Source organism: Leptodactylus fuscus, chromosome 4, assembly GCF_031893055.1.
Source record: "Leptodactylus fuscus isolate aLepFus1 chromosome 4, aLepFus1.hap2, whole genome shotgun sequence".
Classification (NCBI taxonomy): domain Eukaryota; kingdom Metazoa; phylum Chordata; class Amphibia; order Anura; family Leptodactylidae; genus Leptodactylus; species Leptodactylus fuscus.
Window position 1 is genome coordinate 219,048,503 of NC_134268.1, and position 19,524 is coordinate 219,068,026.

The 19,524-nt window shown below is 48.2% G+C and overlaps 1 protein-coding gene across 1 annotated transcript; it reads left to right on the plus strand.

Moving 5' to 3' along the window:
• Positions 1-907: 907 nt before the first annotated feature.
• LRRC72 (leucine rich repeat containing 72) lies at positions 908-19,057 on the plus strand. Its single transcript, XM_075272024.1, has 10 exons — positions 908-1,100; positions 2,056-2,131; positions 2,285-2,398; positions 7,228-7,297; positions 7,869-7,950; positions 10,749-10,862; positions 14,458-14,547; positions 16,798-16,950; positions 18,384-18,414; positions 18,884-19,057. The coding sequence occupies exons 1-10, from the start codon at positions 908-910 to the stop codon at positions 19,047-19,049; spliced, it is 1,089 nt and encodes a 362-aa protein (XP_075128125.1). The 3' UTR covers positions 19,050-19,057.
• Positions 19,058-19,524: the final 467 nt, after the last annotated feature.

A 19,524-nucleotide genomic window follows, 5' to 3' on the forward strand; every position in this document is an offset into this window, starting at 1 on the left:
CGCAATGTTAATATAGCAGTGACAGGCCTGGGAGCCTCATTAGGCTGGTGGCTATCACCAGAACAGGTCGGCTCCTGCGATATCGCCGCGCAGGAGCTGGCCTGCAACTTTACAGGTATGGGTCCGGTGGGGCCTGGCCCGGGTGAGGGGTGGAGGTTTTCACTTTTGGGAGAAGGGGCCACCAATACAGACCCAGCATCCGCTGTAATAGAAAGGCGGATGGCGGGGAGGGTTAGATGGCAGTACAGGTACCGGGGCCTGCAGCATCGCTACGCTCCTGCCCTGCAGGAAGCCAGAAACGGCAGGCGCGATGCTGATATTCCGGGGGGCGGAGGAGCGGAATAACAGCATCACTCCTGCCGTTGCTGGCTTCCTGCAGGGCAGGGGCGTAGCCATATCGCAGGCCGGCATCTAACCCTCCCCGGCATCCGCCTTTCTATAACATCAGATGCGGGGTCTGTATGGGCAGCCACATTCGGACTATAACACGCACCCTTCTTTTCCCCCCAAATGTGGGGGGAAAAAAGGGCGTGTTATAGTCCGAAAAAAACGGTAAGTACTTTTTAATGTCTTCTAGAGAAAGGGAGGTGAGTTGAATTTGGAATTTTTTTATTTTTTTTTCAAGTTGTATTTTTTGTTAGACCCCCGAGGGGTAGCAGGGAGTGTGATGAGTAATGCAATGCATTGCATAATAGCAGCAGTGGTATTGCAGGCTAGGTGGCGTAGCGTGCAGAAGGCTGACAGGAGTGAGCTGACAGGGAGGCGTGTGAGACCTGCCAGCTGCTATAGCACCCAGACGCCGCCGGCAGGGTAGCAGAGGGTAGGTGTTGTACATGAAGAGGAGGAGAGGTATGCGCAGCGGGGGACAGACTGGAGGCGCCGTAGAGGTATGTGGTAGGACAGAGCAATGTCCACGATTGCTGTGGGCAGCAATCGGGGACATTACGCTGCCAAAAGAGTCATGTCCACGATTGCTGTGGCCAGCAACCGTGGACATGACGGTGGCTTGCCAAGAGCATGGAATATTAGGCAATGGGAGGGCTATGGCGGCCGGACAGCTGCCATAGTAAACCCGCCGGCATGTGCCGTAGTACAACGGCGTATGTCGGCAAAAAGTTAACTGAGAGCCAGTAGTGACAGAGGCGTGTATGGCGGGCGCTTGGTATAAAAAGCCAGCCGGCATGGGCCGTAGTAGTACGGCGTATGTAGGCAAGGGCTGAAGTCAGGTTTAAGTGAATGTCTGGTGTTTGGGGGGGGTGGAATTGATGGAGACGGCAGATTGTTCAGATGTTATGGGCCGAAACGTGTGTATGGTGTGTTCAAAGTGTACAGCGGAGTGTAGAGGAGAAGGAGTGATTGCGGCTGTGGAGCCGAACATACCAGTGTGGCGTGTAGAGCTTGGGAACGTGGATGGATGGTGAAAACGAAACAGCAGGGTGGTCTCAGTGCCGTTGGGGAGTGTAGCTGGCTGGAGACAGTATGTCGGGTGCTGCGGCCTACATTGGAGGCGCAAAATGGTGGCGTGCAGGAACACGTTCTGTAGGTGGGTAACATGCGCATGGCAACACAGTGGAGTGGCTGGGTGGGCGGTGTCGCGGAGCGTGCAAGGGGTGGAGGGTCGGCAAACATGGCTGCTCCAGAACATGGAAGAAGTAGCCTCCTGCAGTATTGTTAAGGTGAGGGGCAAAGTGGTAATGTATATGTGATTGTGTGGGGTTAGGGGCGAGGCTGTAGAGGGCAATAGGAAGTGTTGTGGTTTGCTATGCTTGAAAGTGTGTGAGATTGCAGAGATGGAGATGTGAGTTTGGGTTTTGTGGGGGTCCTGGCACAAACATATGTGCGCTATTGTGACGAAGAGAAGCCTATTGCGCAATTCTGTGTAGTAACTATGTTTGTGGAAACTTTGAGCCAAATCGGTGGAGCAGGTTTTGCGTGATTGAGGAACAAACATCCAAACACACAAACCCACAAACATCCAAACTCACAAACTTTCATATTAATAGGATAATAATCTATTCTAGCTAATAATAATATCATAAGAATTGCTCTTTGCAGTGGACAGACTAGAACTGCAATACCACACACCACCTGTGGACAGGTGTGGCACTCTTTTAGAAGAAAAGAGTCATAGGTTTGAAATCCTGCACCTCCGGACTGTCCTCAGAGGTCTCCTCACATAGCTGATGTGTCGGGTCCCAGGACTCAGACCCCCACAAATCACATAATGATAATCTATTGCAAGGATAAGTAATCAATGGATAAACTTGAAATAGCCCTTTAACAGGTATATGGAGAATACTGACCGGTTCCCTGTATGTATACAGATCATAGAAGAACAGATCCACAGATGTGGCTACAAGACGGACCGTGATGTGTCTGAGCTCTACCTGGGGAGAAGGTGAGTACCACAGAGCGCGGGCACATCACCTGTCCTCTGTCATTACTATACAGCTAGTATGTGCAAGGATGTAATGGCCATAGGCACACAGAGTATGGGCTGTGCTCAGTGGCGTAACTAGGAACGGCAGGGCCCACATGGCCACGTGTGCCCCCACGACTGACGCCCACCAAACGCCAAAGACCCTGACCGAACACCCTCCCTCTGCACATTCCTGAGCTCTCTTTTATACCCCATAGTGGCCCCTGCACACAGTATTATGCCCCATAGTGGCCCCTGCACACAGTATTATCCCCCATAGTGGCCCCTGCACACAGTATTATGTCCCCATAGTGGCCCCTGCACACAGTATTATGGCCCCTGCACACAGTATTATCCCCCATAGTGGCCCCTGCACACAGTATAATGCCCCATAGTGGCCCCTGCACACAGTATTATGTCCCATAGTGGCCCCTGCACACAGTATTATGCCCCATAGTGGCCCCTGCACACAGTATTATGTCCCCATAGTGGCCCCTGCACACAGTATTATGTCCCCATAGTGGCTCCTGCACACAGTATTATGTCCCCATAGTGGCCCCTGCACACAGTATTATGCCCCATAGTGGCCCCTGCACACAGTATTATGTCCCATAGTGGCCCCTGCATACAGTATTATGTCCCCATAGTGGCCCCTGCACACAGTATTATCCCCCATAGTGGCCCCTGCACACAGTATTATGTCCCATAGTGGCCCCTGCACACAGTATTATGTCCCCATAGTGGCCCCTGCACACAGTATTATGGCCCCTGCACACAGTATTATCCCCCATAGTGGCCCCAGTACACAGTATTATGTCCCATAGTGGCCCCTGCACACAGTATTATGCCCCATAGTGGCCCCTGCACACAGTATTATGTCCCCATAGTGGCCCCTGCACACAGTATTATGTCCCATAGTGGCCCCTGCACACAGTATTATCCCCCATAGTGGCCCCTGCACACAGTATTATGTCCCCATAGTGGCCCCTGCACACAGTATTATGCCCCATAGTGGCCCCTGCACACAGTATTATGTCCCCATAGTGTCCCCTGCACACAGTATTATGGCCCCTGCACACAGTATTATCCCCCATAGTGGCCCCAGTACACAGTATTATGTCCCATAGTGGCCCCTGCACACAGTATTATGCCCCATAGTGGCCCCTGCACACAGTATTATGTCCCATAGTGGCTCCTGCACACAGTATTATGTCCCATAGTGGCCCCTGCACACAGTATTATGTCCCATAGTGGCCCCTGCACACAGTATTATGTCCCCATAGTGGCCCCTGCACACAGTATTATGCCCCATAGTGGCCCCTGCACACAGTATTATGTCCCATAGTGGCCCCTGCACACAGTATTATACCCCATAGTGGCCCCTGCACACAGTATTATGTCCCATAGTGGCCCCTGCACACAGTATTATGTCCCATAGTGGCCCCTGCACACAGTATTATGCCCCATAGTGGCCCCTGCACACAGTATTATGTCCCATAGTGGCCCCTGCACACAGTATTATGCCCCATAGTGGCCCCTGCACACAGTATTATGTCCCATAGTGGCCCCTACACACAGTATTATGCCCCATAGTGGCCCCTGCACACAGTATTATGTCCCATAGTGGCCCCTGCACACAGTATTATCCCCCATAGTGGCCCCTGCACACAGTATTATGTCCCATAGTGGCCCCTGCACACAGTATTATCCCCCATAGTGGCCCCTGCACACAGTATTATGCCCCATAGTGGCCCCTGCACACAGTATTATGTCCCATAGTGGCCCCTGCACACAGTATTATGTCCCATAGTGGCCCCTGCACACAGTATTATGTCCCATAGTGGCCCCTGCACACAGTATTATGCCCCATAGTGGCCCCTGCACACAGTATTATGTCCCCATAGTGTCCCCTGCACACAGTATTATGCCCCATAGTGGCCCCTGCACACAGTATTATGCCCCATAGTGGCACCTGCACACAGTATTATGTCCCCATAGTGGCCCCTGCACACAGTATTATGCCCCATAGTGGCCCCTGCACACAGTATTATGTCCCCATAGTGTCCCCTGCACACAGTATTATGGCCCCTGCACACAGTATTATCCCCCATAGTGGCCCCAGTACACAGTATTATGTCCCATAGTGGCCCCTGCACACAGTATTATGGCCCCTGCACACAGTATTATCCCCCATAGTGGCCCCAGTACACAGTATCATGCCCCATAGTGGCCCCTGCACACAGTATTATGTCCCATAGTGGCTCCTGCACACAGTATTATGTCCCATAGTGGCCCCTGCACACAGTATTATGTCCCATAGTGGCCCCTGCACACAGTATTATGTCCCCATAGTGGCTCCTGCACACAGTATTATGCCCCATAGTGGCCCCTGCACACAGTATTATGTCCCATAGTGGCCCCTGCACACAGTATTATGCCCCATAGTGGCCCCTGCACACAGTATTATGTCCCATAGTGGCTCCTGCACACAGTATTATGTCCCATAGTGGCCCCTGCACACAGTATTATGTCCCATAGTGGCCCCTGCACACAGTATTATGTCCCCATAGTGGCCCCTGCACACAGTATTATGCCCCATAGTGGCCCCTGCACACAGTATTATGCCCCATAGTGGCCCCTGCACACAGTATTATGTCCCATAGTGGCCCCTGCACACAGTATTATACCCCATAGTGGCCCCTGCACACAGTATTATGTCCCATAGTGGCCCCTGCACACAGTATTATGTCCCATAGTGGCCCCTGCACACAGTATTATGCCCCATAGTGGCCCCTGCACACAGTATTATGTCCCATAGTGGCCCCTGCACACAGTATTATGTCCCATAGTGGCCCCTGCACACAGTATTATCCCCCATAGTGACCCCTGCACACAGTATTATGTCCCATAGTGGTCCCTGCACACAGTATTATCCCCCATAGTGACCCCTGCACACAGTATTATCCCCCATAGTGGCCCCTGCACACAGTATTATGCCCCATAGTGGCCCCTGCACACAGTATTATGTCCCATAGTGGCCCCTACACACAGTATTATGCCCCATAGTGGCCCCTGCACACAGTATTATGTCCCATAGTGGCCCCTGCACACAGTATTATCCCCCATAGTGGCCCCTGCACACAGTATTATGTCCCATAGTGGCCCCTGCACACAGTATTATCCCCCATAGTGGCCCCTGCACACAGTATTATGCCCCATAGTGGCCCCTGCACACAGTATTATGTCCCATAGTGGCCCCTGCACACAGTATTATGTCCCATAGTGGCCCCTGCACACAGTATTATGTCCCATAGTGGCCCCTGCACACAGTATTATGCCCCATAGTGGCCCCTGCACACAGTATTATGTCCCCATAGTGTCCCCTGCACACAGTATTATGGCCCCTGCACACAGTATTATCCCCCATAGTGGCCCCAGTACACAGTATTATGTCCCATAGTGGCCCCTGCACACAGTATTATGCCCCATAGTGGCCCCTGCACACAGTATTATGTCCCATAGTGGCCCCTGCACACAGTATTATGCCCCATAGTGGCTCCTGCACACAGTATTATGTCCCATAGTGGCCCCTGCACACAGTATTATGTCCCATAGTGGCCCCTGCACACAGTATTATGTCCCCATAGTGGCCCCTGCACACAGTATTATGCCCCATAGTGGCCCCTGCACACAGTATTATGCCCCATAGTGGCCCCTGCACACAGTATTATGTCCCATAGTGGCCCCTGCACACAGTATTATGTCCCATAGTGGCCCCTGCACACAGTATTATGTCCCATAGTGGCCCCTGCACACAGTATTATGTCCCATAGTGGCCCCTGCACACAGTATTATGCCCCATAGTGGCCCCTGCACACAGTATTATACCCCATAGTGGCCCCTGCACACAGTATTATGTCCCATAGTGGCCCCTGCACACAGTATTATCCCCCATAGTGGCCCCTGCACACAGTATTATGCCCCATAGTGGCCCCTGCACACAGTATTATGTCCCATAGTGGCCCCTGCACATAGTATTATGTCCCATAGTGGCCCCTGCACACAGTATTATGTCCCATAGTGGCCCCTGCACACAGTATTATGTCCCATAGTGGCCCCTGCACACAGTATTATGTCCCATAGTGGCCCCTGCACACAGTATTATGTCCCATAGTGGCCCCTGCACACAGTATTATGCCCCATAGTGGCCCCTGCCCGGAGAGGTAAGTAACACAGTTTTTATGTTCCCTTACCTCCCCTAGACCTCCGATCATTATACTCGGGGATCTGAAAAGACCCCCAAGTATAATAATGATGTTTGTGGGGTCCGTGGCGTCACTTACCGATCCCGGCCACTGCCAGGATCGGTAAGTAAATAGGGCCTGTAACGGCCTATTAAGAAAAAAAAAACCCCACAGCAGTGGCGGTTGTCGCCGGCCCCTAATGTCCCAGGCCCTTTGTCACCCACTACCCCTGCTATCCCGGTAGTTGCGCCACTGGCTGTGCTGAATGTACCTGACATGTCTATAGGGTAGTGCACAATGCCAGGTGGGAGCTGGAGTGGGGTAAAGCACGCTATCACTGCACTCTACAGCTGCAGTGATGAATCTCACTTTCTGGCAGTTGTATGGGGGAATCTGGGTTTGGTGGATTCCCAGATACCTACCAGAATGTATAGTGGGCGTGCTCAGTGGTCAGTCCCCCACCTGGCGGACATTGAGCACGTGTCGTAACAATATGTTCATTATTAACCAGTTACATCACCTAATATTAACTATTCACATTCTGTCTGTCTCATCTCTCTGCAGAGGACTGACGGACGTCCCAGACTTATCCCGGTTTCGATTATTAAAATATTTGTGGCTGAACCATAACCAGGTAATAACAGCGAAGAAAAACACGTGACGGTAACATCCTACGTCCGGCCCGCCATCCTTATTCTTACAGCTCCGTGTCCATACTTCTTAGGATCCAATGTTGTACGTGAAAAGATGGACTGTTTTTTGGTCCTGTTGGTCCTGCGCCAGAACACAAGGACTGATACCCTGACGCTGATGTGAACACAGCCATCAATGTGCAGCTCCAAGTCCTGATAGCTCTGAGCATTAGTCATCAGCCATACATGACAACCCTATATACAAAGCTATAGTTCGAGTGCAGTATATCCATATCACCTGGTCTGTGTCACATGACTTAGCTGCTTAGCTCCAAATCATATTAGTCTCTGCTTATATCGCCTCCCACCATATATTGACCCCCCTGATGGCAATAACACTTGACCTTCTTGGGGTGAGGATACAATTATACTGGTTAGTAGGAAGAAGCAGCAGCGCTCAGTGCCATAAGCCATTATAGATTGATGGGTCTGATCAGTGATTCAGGATTTCACCTTTACATCTCCAGTCAATGAATCTGCTTTGTTCTTCTGAAATTTTAATGTTTATTTCAGATATCGAAGGTAAATTTCCTAGGCAAAAATTTCCGACTGACGGAGTTATATCTGAATGGCAATGAACTCTGTGATATTACAGGTAAGGTAATAAAGTGACTGGTTATACCACAGGGCGTGTATAGCTAAAGGATGCAGAATATGTGTATGTATACTGTGTATATAGGGAGAGGTCAGTAGTGGGCAGTGTCACACATCAAAGGGAATACTACAGTGTTGTGCCTAGTGCAGGGCGCTGAGTGGACTAAAATGGACTAAAATACATACAGTACATGACATTACTGATCCTGAGTTACATCCTGTATTATACTCCAGAGCTGCGCTCACTATTCTGCTGGTGCAGTCACTGTGTACATACATTACATTACTTATCCTGTATTATACCCCAGAGCTGCACTCACTATTCTGCTGGTACAGTCACTGTGTACATACATTACATTACTTATCCTGTATTATACCCCAGAGCTGCGCTCACTATTCTGCTGGTGCAGTCACTGTGTACATACATTACATTACTTATCCTGTATTATACTCCAGAGCTGCACTCACTATTCTGCTGGTACAGTCACTGTGTACATACATTACATTACTTATCCTGTATTATACTCCAGAGCTGCGCTGACTATTCTGTTGGTACAGGTACTGTGTACTTACATTACATTACTTATCCTGTATTATACTCCAGAGCTGCACTCACTATTCTGCTGGTACAGTCACTGTGTACATACATTACATTACTTATCCTGTATTATACTCCAGAGCTGCGCTGACTATTCTGTTGGTACAGGTACTGTGTACTTACATTACATTACTTATCCTGTATTATACTCCAGAGCTGCGCTCACTATTCTGCTGGTACAGTCACTGTGTACATACATTACATTACTTATCCTGTATTATACCCCAGAGCTGCGCTCACTATTCTGCTGGTGCAGTCACTGTGTACATACATTACATTACTTATCCTGTATTATACTCCAGAGCTGCGCTCAGTATTCTGCTGGTGCAGTCACTGTGTACATACATTACATTACTTATCCTGTATTATACTCCAGAGCTGCGCTCACTATTCTGCTGGTGCAGTCACTGTGTACGTACATTACATTACTTATCCTGTATTATACTCCAGAGCTGCGCTCACTATTCTGCTGGTACAGTCACTGTGTACGTACATTACATTACTTATCCTGTATTATACTCCAGAGCTGCGCTCACTATTCTGCTGGTACAGTCACTGTGTACATACATTACATTACTTATCCTGTATTATACTCCAGAGCTGCGCTCACTATTCTGCTGGTGCAGTCACTGTGTACATACATTACATTACTTATCCTGTATTATACCCCAGAGCTGCGCTCACTATTCTGCTGGTACAGTCACTGTGTACATACATTACATTACTTCTCCTGTATTATACTCCAGAGCTGCGCTCACTATTCTGCTGGTACAGTCACTGTGTACATACATTACATTACTTATCCTGTATTATACTGCAGAGCTGCACTCACTATTCTGCTGGTACAGTCACTGTGTACATACATTACATTACTTACCCTGTATTATACTCCAGAGCTGCGCTCACTATTCTGCTGGTGCAGTCACTGTATACATACATTACATTACTTATCCTGTATTATACTCCAGAGCTGCGCTCACTATTCTGCTGGTACAGTCACTGTGTACATACATTACATTACTTATCCTGTATTATACTCCAGAGCTGCACTCACTATTCTGCTGGTACAGTCACTGTGTACATACATTACATTACTTATCCTGTATTATACTCCAGAGCTGCGCTCACTATTCTGCTGGTGCAGTCACTGTGTACATACATTACATTACTTATCCTGTATTATACCCCAGAGCTGCGCTCACTATTCTGCTGGTGCAGTCACTGTGTACATACATTACATTACTTATCCTGTATTATACTCCAGAGCTGCGCTCACTATTCTGCTGGTACAGTCACTGTGTACATACATTACATTACTTATCCTGTATTATTCTCCAGAGCTGCGCTCACTATTCTGCTGGTGCAGTCACTGTGTACATACATTACATTACTTATCCTGTATTATACCCCAGAGCTGCGCTCACTATTCTGCTGGTGCAGTCACTGTGTACATACATTACATTACTTATCCTGTATTATACTCCAGAGCTGCGCTCACTATTCTGCTGGTACAGTCACTGTGTACATACATTACATTACTTATCCTGTATTATTCTCCAGAGCTGCGCTCACTATTCTGCTGGTGCAGTCACTGTGTACATACATTACATTACTTATCCTGTATTATTCTCCAGAGCTGCGCTCACTATTCTGCTGGTACAGTCACTGTGTACATACATTACATTACTTATCCTGTATTATTCTCCAGAGCTGCGCTCACTATTCTGCTGGTGCAGTCACTGTGTACATACATTACATTACTTATCCTGTATTATACTCCAGAGCTGCGCTCACTATTCTGCTGGTACAGTCACTGTGTACATACATTACATTACTTATCCTGTATTATTCTCCAGAGCTGCGCTCACTATTCTGCTGGTGCAGTCACTGTGTACATACATTACATTACTTATCCTGTATTATTCTCCAGAGCTGCGCTCACTATTCTGCTGGTGCAGTCACTGTGTACATACATTACATTACTTATCCTGTATTATACTCCAGAGCTGCGCTCACTATTCTGCTGGTGCAGTTACTGTGTACATACATTACATTACTTATCCTGTATTATACTCCAGAGCTGCACTCATTATAGTAAACTACCCCCCTCATGTGATGATGTGATAGAGTTCTTGCACATATTGATGTCTTGTGTACCTTGCCCTATAGATGGCGCTATTCTCGGTAATCTCTTCTTCCAGGATCTCTGAGACATCTGACTTCCCTCCATACACTGATGCTGAATGACAATCATCTGACAGATCTGGAGACAACCACGAGGGAGCTGAAAGCAATGACAAATCTCCGTGTCCTAAGTAATTGCCGCTCCGCAGACCTAACTCTCAGACACACATTTACGTATCTGTATCTTTGGATCAGGAGGCGTTGCGGACTTTTCCTTTTTTAATTTGCATAAACACCATTGGACGCCTTCCATTCTGCAGAGCTGCGCTCAGTACGTAGCTTACACTCCGTAGCTTTGGGGATGATTATATAGTAACTGGCGTATAGTCTGATGGTCCCAGCCCTGATCCTATAGATTGAGTTCCTACAGGATATATTCAGGATGGCTCCGGTTGCAGTGACCTTTATATGGCTTACAGGTAGTGACTAGATGCTGTTTCTCTGGTCTCTAGGGGGCACTCACACTGTGCTGCTCTTTAATAGTCATAGTATTGGATACATGGTTGTCATTTATTCCAGTTCGCATTCTGTAGGGATACTGGAGGAGCTGATGCAATCTATTCTGATGGTCTGGTGTCATGGAAGGGTTAATGTCACCTTCCTTTGTTGTTAAAGGTAGTGGAGGGTGTATAGCTAGCGTCCCTGGCTATTTACGGCAATGGAGGGGCTATTGGCAGGATTTCTGGTGGTCTATGGTAGTTTAGGAATTATGACTAGCTTCCCTGGTGGTCTAGGGTAGTGGAGGGGTTAATACCAGCTTTCCTGGTGGTCCAGGTGGTTGAGAGGTAATGGCACATTGCATAGTTATCTAAAGTAGTTGAGGGGTTAATACCAGATCCCTTGGTGAATTAGGATAGAGGAGATGTTATTTCCTGCATCCCTGGTGGTCTAGGGTAGAGAAGAGGTTACTGCCTGCTTCCCTTTTGATCTAGAGGAGTGGAGAGGTTACTGCCTGTGTCCCTGGTAATCTAGAGGAGTGGAGAGGTTACTGTCCTCTTGTCTGGAGGTCTTGAATAGTGGAGTTACGTCTTGTTCCATGGCAGTCTAGGGTAGAGGAGAGGCGACTTTCTGTTTCTTTAGCAGTCTAGGATAGTAAGGGATTTATTGTTTTATTTACTGGCAATATAGAGTAGAGGAGAGATTACTTCCTGATTCACATGATTTACAGGAGTGGAGAGGTCACCGTTTTCTTCCCTGGTGGCCTAGAAGAGTGGAAAGGATATTATTTTCTTCCCTTGTGGTCTAAGTTACTGTCTTCTTCTCTTGTGGTCTAGAGGAGTAGAGAAGTTGCTTTCTTCTTCCTTCAGGATTTAGAGCAGTGGAGAGGTTACTGTCTTCTTCCCTGGTGTTCTAGAGGAGTGGAGAGGTTATTGTCTTCTTCCCTGGTGGTCTAGAGGAGTGGAGAGATTACTGTCTTCTTCCCTGGTGGTCTAGAGTGAAGAGGTTACAGTCTTCTTCCCTGATGGTCTAGAGGAGTGGAGAGGTTACCGTCTTCTTCCCTGATGGTCTAGAGGAGTGGAGAGGTTACAGTCTTCTTCCCTGGTTGTCTAGAGGAGTGGAGAGGTTACAGTCTTCTTCCCTGGTGGTCTAGAGGAGTGGAGAGATTACTGTCTTCTTCCCTGGTGACCTAGAAGGGTGAAGAGGTTACCGTCTTCTTCCCTGATGGTCTAGAGGAGTGGAGAGGTTACAGTCTTCTTCCCTGGTGGTCTAGAGGAGTGGAGAGGTTACAGTCTTCTTCCCTGGTCGTCTAGAGGAGTGGAGAGGTTACAGTCTTCTTCCCTGGTGGTCTAGAGGAGTGGAGAGGTTACAGTCTTCTTCCCTGGTTGTCTAGAGGAGTGGAGAGGTTACAGTCTTCTTCCCTGGTGGTCTAGAGGAGTGGAGAGGTTACAGTCTTCTTCCCTGGTCGTCTAGAGGAGTGGAGAGGTTACAGTCTTCTTCCCTGATGGTCTAGAGGAGTGGAGAGGTTACAGTCTTCTTCCCTGGTTGTCTAGAGGAGTGGAGAGGTTACAGTCTTCTTCCCTGGTGGTCTAGAGGAGTGGAGAGGTTACAGTCTTCTTCCCTGGTCGTCTAGAGGAGTGGAGAGGTTACAGTCTTCTTCCCTGGTGGTCTAGAGGAGTGGAGAGGTTACAGTCTTCTTCCCTGGTTGTCTAGAGGAGTGGAGAGGTTATTGTCTTCTTCCCTGGTGGTCTAGAGTGAAGAGGTTACAGTCTTCTTCCCTGATGGTCTAGAGGAGTGGAGAGGTTACAGTCTTCTTCCCTGGTGGTCTAGAGGAGTGGAGAGATTACTGTCTTCTTCCCTGGTGACCTAGAAGGGTGAAGAGGTTACCGTCTTCTTCCCTGATGGTCTAGAGGAGTGGAGAGGTTACAGTCTTCTTCCCTGGTGGTCTAGAGGAGTGGAGAGGTTACAGTCTTCTTCCCTGGTCGTCTAGAGGAGTGGAGAGGTTACAGTCTTCTTCCCTGGTGGTCTAGAGGAGTGGAGAGGTTACAGTCTTCTTCCCTGGTTGTCTAGAGGAGTGGAGAGGTTACAGTCTTCTTCCCTGGTGGTCTAGAGGAGTGGAGAGGTTACAGTCTTCTTCCCTGGTCGTCTAGAGGAGTGGAGAGGTTACAGTCTTCTTCCCTGATGGTCTAGAGGAGTGGAGAGGTTACAGTCTTCTTCCCTGGTTGTCTAGAGGAGTGGAGAGGTTACAGTCTTCTTCCCTGGTGGTCTAGAGGAGTGGAGAGGTTACAGTCTTCTTCCCTGGTCGTCTAGAGGAGTGGAGAGGTTACAGTCTTCTTCCCTGGTGGTCTAGAGGAGTGGAGAGGTTACAGTCTTCTTCCCTGGTTGTCTAGAGGAGTGGAGAGGTTACAGTCTTCTTCCCTGGCGGTCTAGAGGAGTGGAGAGGTTATTGTCTTCTTCCCTGGTGGTCTAGAGTGAAGAGGTTACAGTCTTCTTCCCTGATGGTCTAGAGGAGTGGAGAGGTTACAGTCTTCTTCCCTGGTGGTCTAGAGGAGTGGAGAGGTTACAGTCTTCTTCCCTGGTGGTCTAGAGGAGTGGAGAGGTTACAGTCTTCTTCCCTGGTGGTCTAGAGGAGTGGAGAGGTTACAGTCTTCTTCCCTGGTGGTCTAGAGGAGTGGAGAGATTACTGTCTTCTTCCCTGGTGGCCTAGAAGGGTGAAGAGGTTACCGTCTTCTTCCCTGATGGTCTAGAGGAGTGGAGAGGTTACAGTCTTCTTCCCTGATGGTCTAGAGGAGTGGAGAGGTTACAGTCTTCTTCCCTGGTTGTCTAGAGGAGTGGAGAGGTTACAGTCTTCTTCCCTGGTGGTCTAGAGGAGTGGTGAGGTTACCGTCTTCTTCCCTTGGTGGTCTAGAGGAGTGGAGAGGTTACAGTCTTCTTCCCTGGTGGTCTAGAGGAGTGGTGAGGTTACAGTCTTCTTCCCTGGTGGTCTAGAGGAGTGGAGAGGTTACCCATCACATACTATAAATATATAGGGCTCTTTCTCCTTCTATATGCCCAATGGTTGGCACTTTATTATTCCCCGGTCTGGTACATGTCGCCACACCTGTGTTTGCTATATGGAATACCATAGTAGATGACGCTGTTCTATACGGTAGAAAGTGTATACCACATGGTGTGCATTTCTTTTTCTATAATGGGCACCTACAGGCGGCATATTCCACCATATAATACATTACCCATAAACGATGATCACTTCTCCTCCATCTTATATCTCTGTCTTATCCTGTGTAGATCTATTCCATAACCCGCTGGAACAAGACGCCAGTTACCGCCATACCGTCATCCACCACCTTCCTTCAGTGCAGCTGCTGGATCGTGAATGTAAGCGCACCCTCGTGCCTGCTCCTAATTCCTGCCGCACAGTTTTTCCTAGATGTAAATCCACAACACAACAAACCCCACATGTGTGTAAATGGAAACAGACCGCCGACCACAGCTCACGTCTCTCCCGCCGTCTCCCGAAACAAGTGACAAAGTGCAGTCACAAATTACAGGGGATTTGTGAAATCAGAATGCAGAAAATCTGCAGAATCCCGGGCGGCTGCTTCATGTTGTTTAATCTTGTGTGGCAGCAGATTTACATCTGTGTCCATCCAAGGCGAGAGCACCGGCCCTGCAAGACGTGGCGGTATAAAGGGGGGCATAGACTTATATAAACGGGATATTTTAGTAAAATTACACAAGCACAAAAGAAGCTAAAAATATATAATGTGGGCACAAGGCAAAGAGATCACTCCATCTGCATTATATGGCCAAAAGTATGTGAACCCCTAATATCCATTCAATCCTAAAAGAGAAGAGTGGGCCCAAGCTCAGTGAAGTTGCAGGAGGAGATAGATAGATAGATAGATAGATAGATAGATAGATAGATAGATAGGAGGTAGATAAATAGATAGATAGATAGATAGTTGGCCAAAAGTATTGGCACCCCTGCAACTCTTCCAGATAATGATTGCAATCACAAATTCTTTGGTATTATCTTCATTTAATTTGTCTTCACAAACCACAAAAAGAATTGTCAAAAAGCCAAATTGGATATAATTCCACAGCAAACATAAAAAAGGGGTGGACAAAAGTATTGGCGCTGTTTGAAAAATCATGTGATGCTTCTGTAATTTGTGTAATTAACAGCACCTGTTACTTACCTGAGGCACCTAACAGGTGGTGGCAATAACTAAATCACACTTGCAGCCAGATGAAATGGATTAAAGTTGACTCCACCTCTGTCCTGTGTCCTTGTGTGACCACATTGAGCATGGAGAAAAGAAAGAAGACCAAAGAACTGTCTGAGGACTTGAGAAGCAAAATTGTGAGGAAGCCTGAGCAATCTCAAGGCTACAAGTCCATCTCCAAAGCCCTGAATGTTCCTGTGTCTACCGTGCGCAGTGTCATCAAGAAGTGTAAAGCCCATGGCGCTGTGGCTAACCTCCCTAGATGTGGACGGAGAAGAAACATTGACCAGAGATTTCACCGCAAGATTGTGCGGATGGCGGATAAAGAACCTCGACTAACATCCAAACAAGTCCAAGCTGCCCTGCAGTCCGAGGGTACAACAGTGTCACCCCGTACTATCCAGCGTCAGCGTCTGAATGAGAAGGGACTGTATGGTAGGAGACCCAGGAAGACCCCACTTCTTACCCACAGACAGAAGCCAGGCTGGAGTTTGCCAAAACTTACCTGAGAAAGCCAAAACCGTTCTGGAAGAATGTTCTCTGGTCAGAGGAGACAAAAGTAGGAAAAGGCCTCAACATAGAGATTACAGGGAAAAAGAGAAGACGACGCCCCCTACTGTCAGACATGGCGGAGGTCCCTGATGGTTTGGGGTTGCTTTGCTGCCTCTGGCACTGGACTGCTTGACCGTGTGCATGGCATTATGAAGTCTGAAGACGACCAACACATTGTGCAGCATCATGTAGGGCCCAGTGTGAGAAAGCGGGGTCTCCCTCAGAGGTCAGGGCTCTTCCAGCAGGACAAGGACCCAAAACACACTTCAGGTCAGCACTAGAAAATGGTGGTGAGAGAAAGCCCTGGAGACTTGTAAAGTGGCAGCAATGAGTCCAGCCCTGAATCCCATAGAACACCTGTGGGGGAGGGGGAGAGATCTCTTGGTGGCAGTTTGGAGAAGGCCCCCTTCACATCTCAGGGGGGACCGCGAGCAGGAGCCAAAGAAGAAGGGTCTAAGATTCCAGCAGAGCCTTGTAAGAAACTCATTGCTGGTTAGCGGAAGCGGTTGTGCGCAGTTATTGTGTCTAAAGGTTGTGCGACCAAGTATTAGGCTGAGGGCGCCAATACTTCTGTCCGCACCAGTTCTGGAGTTTTGTGTAAAATGATCAATGATGGGACTTTTTTTCATTGCAAGCAAAATAAATGAAGATATTACCAAAGAGTTTGTGCTTGTAATCATTATCTGGGGGACAGCGAGGATTATCTGACAGAACTGCAGGGGGGGGCAATAGTTTTGGCCAACACGATAGATAGATAGATAGATAGATAGATAGATAGATAGATAGATAGATAGATAGATAGAAGATAGGTATGATATTACTGTAGTGTTAATGTCTCTCGTTGCAGATGTCTCACAGAAGGAAAGAGAAGAATCTTTCCAGCTCTTTCACCCCCACAGAACGGCCGTCCTACAGTCTCTGGGTTTTGGGAGAAGAACAGTCTCGGTCCTCGGTAATAGAGCGGCAGGTCAGAGCTCTCCGGGCCACAGATCAGCCGTCAGTAAGTGGATTTAGGGATATTCTGCATGTATACAATAACAATATGTATGTCCAGCCTGGACCACAAGTCATGAAATATCACTGCAGCGGATGGAGCAGAGCAAAGCCGTTCATTTATGGAGATCTGAGGATTTATTGCTGAGGGCGGGTTCACACCTGCGCCCGGTCTCCAGTTTAGCCAATCCTGCCGGTTTCCATCTTCTGCCCCATGAAACTGGACAGGAAACAGAAACCATGCGGTCAAGTTTCAAACCCATTCACTTCAGTGGGTTTGCAGAGGTGACCACCCGGGTGCGTCTTCTGCCTGCCCGCGGGGAAACCGTTTTTTTTTTTAACTGGACACAAAGTCCTGCATGTCCTGCTAAAAAAAACCCGTTTCCCTGCAGACAGGCAGAAGATGCACACTCCACCGCTGCAAACCCATTCCATTGAATGGGTTTGAAAGTTGACTGCCGGGTTTCTCTCTTCTGTCCAGTTTCGCGGGGCAGAAGACGGAAACTGGAGACCGGGCGCTGGTGTGAACCCGCCCTGAGTTTAATCTCAGATCTGACTGTCCTTCCCCTGTTGGGTAGAGCTCCATGGCCTCTCATATTGGCCCATCATAAAGTAATCCTATAACATTTAGCAGTTCGTTATTTGGTGCATCTGTGGATTCTGTGCAGGGTCAGGTAGATACTTGTAAGAAGCAGGATGGACCATGTGCAAGTAAGAAAGTCCTTGACTGACACTCTGCCAGTAGTGTGCGAGCATGTCCTTCAGATGTGTCCGGGGAATTAGATCATGGGCTAGCTACCTCCCTTCTCACCTAAGATTGAGAGGATTCAACTAGCCAGTGACCTAAGGGAGAGGAGAGGTAGCTAGCCCATGACATAAGCAAGAGAGGACTCAGCTAGCCAGTGTCATAAGAGAGAGGGAACGTAGCTAGCTGGTGAAATAAGGGAGAGAAGAAGTAGCTAACCGGTGACTAAATAGAGAGGGGAGGTAGCTAGCTTGTGACTAAGGGCTAGTGCACACGGGGATTTCGCATGTGCATATCCCGTCGCGGATGATTCCGCTCCAGATTAGGCCCAAATGAATGGGTCTAGTCCGGAGGGTGCTGTCGCAAGGTGGACGCCACGGCTGAATCAGCCGCAGAATCGACCTGAAGAAAGGGCGGCTCGCTTCTTATTTCCGCTATTGGGAACAAACCGCTAGCAGAAAAAAGATCGCTAGCCGTCTACATAGACCTCCATTGTGAGGTGGCGGATTATGAGGAGGACTCCGCGCCCAAATCCAACCCCTCTTGCCCTGTGTGAAGTAGCCCTAAACAGAGAGGGGAGGAAACTAGTTCTACTCCTCCAACGTTGGGAAAAGGGGAGACATTTTTAACATGTGCAGCAGTTTTAGGGTTAAATCTCTGGCTCTCTGTTCCGATAATCACTTCTGTCTCTGCAGGACATCGGGTCATTACAAGCAATTCAGACAGGTAAGAAAACTGCGCTGTAACCTGACAGGATTTCATCAATGGCTGAACCCAACCCAAGACCGTGGGCATAAGGTGTACGGGGGTGTGTACACTGACAGCCAAAAATGCAGCAAACGTAGGAAGAATGTGTTCTCAGTATTTATAGGGTTAACTGTGGCCGACAAAACTGAAGGCACCAGGGCTGGAAACCATTTCACGTGCAGTAATGGAGGAGACGACAGAACGTTCGTGTTAAGGCGGCATTCGCAGTACCCTTGGTAATGTCCATTGCTGTCTTCCATCATAAGACGACAGCAATGGACATTAAACTGTTGCAGAGAACGGACACACACTGTTTCCATGTGCGATCCCATTGACAATCATGTAAACAACATGGACAGTGACCGATCACTTCAGCTGTGGTCACAGGTCTATGCTGGAACGTCATCACTGCCGAGATACATATAATCTCTCTCAACTCTCTCCATAGGAATACCGCCATTACCCTGGATGATAAGTCTCTACTTAGAGGCTACCAGAGATCTATTATGCAATTCACTTTGTTCGACTGGAATAAGATCCCACTATCCAGACGTAAACGCTCCTCGGAGATGTCCATGGAAGCGCCGCGGTTAATAACGGTTGAGTTTCGATGAGCATTAGATTGATAAGGGGAATGGAAATCGCAGGAGAAGATGTAACCGTGGGATCACCATCCGGGCTGCTGAGACTGGAGGGCTGTGTAACAACTCAAGTCCCTTCACATTAGAGTTGCTGAATTCCAGGATTACTGCACCTGCCTAAGAAGCCAATAACCCCCACCCATAGCCCCAGGACTCAATATTACACTATAATAAAGGGGAAAATGGGACCTGTGAATTAGAGAGCAACTCCAACCACAACTCCTATTATCATCGCCGCTCTGTTAATCATCCCTGATACATGAAAAATAATAAATATACAGAATATTACATTCCATGTCTAGAAATTTACCTTCACGTCAAGCCTAAGGGTCCATTCACGCAGAGTAAACGCACGCTCATTTTGGCAAAATACACATTGACTTCAATGACATTATACACATGTATTTTGACTTTTTTTTTTTTTTTTACACGTGTATTTTGCCAAAAT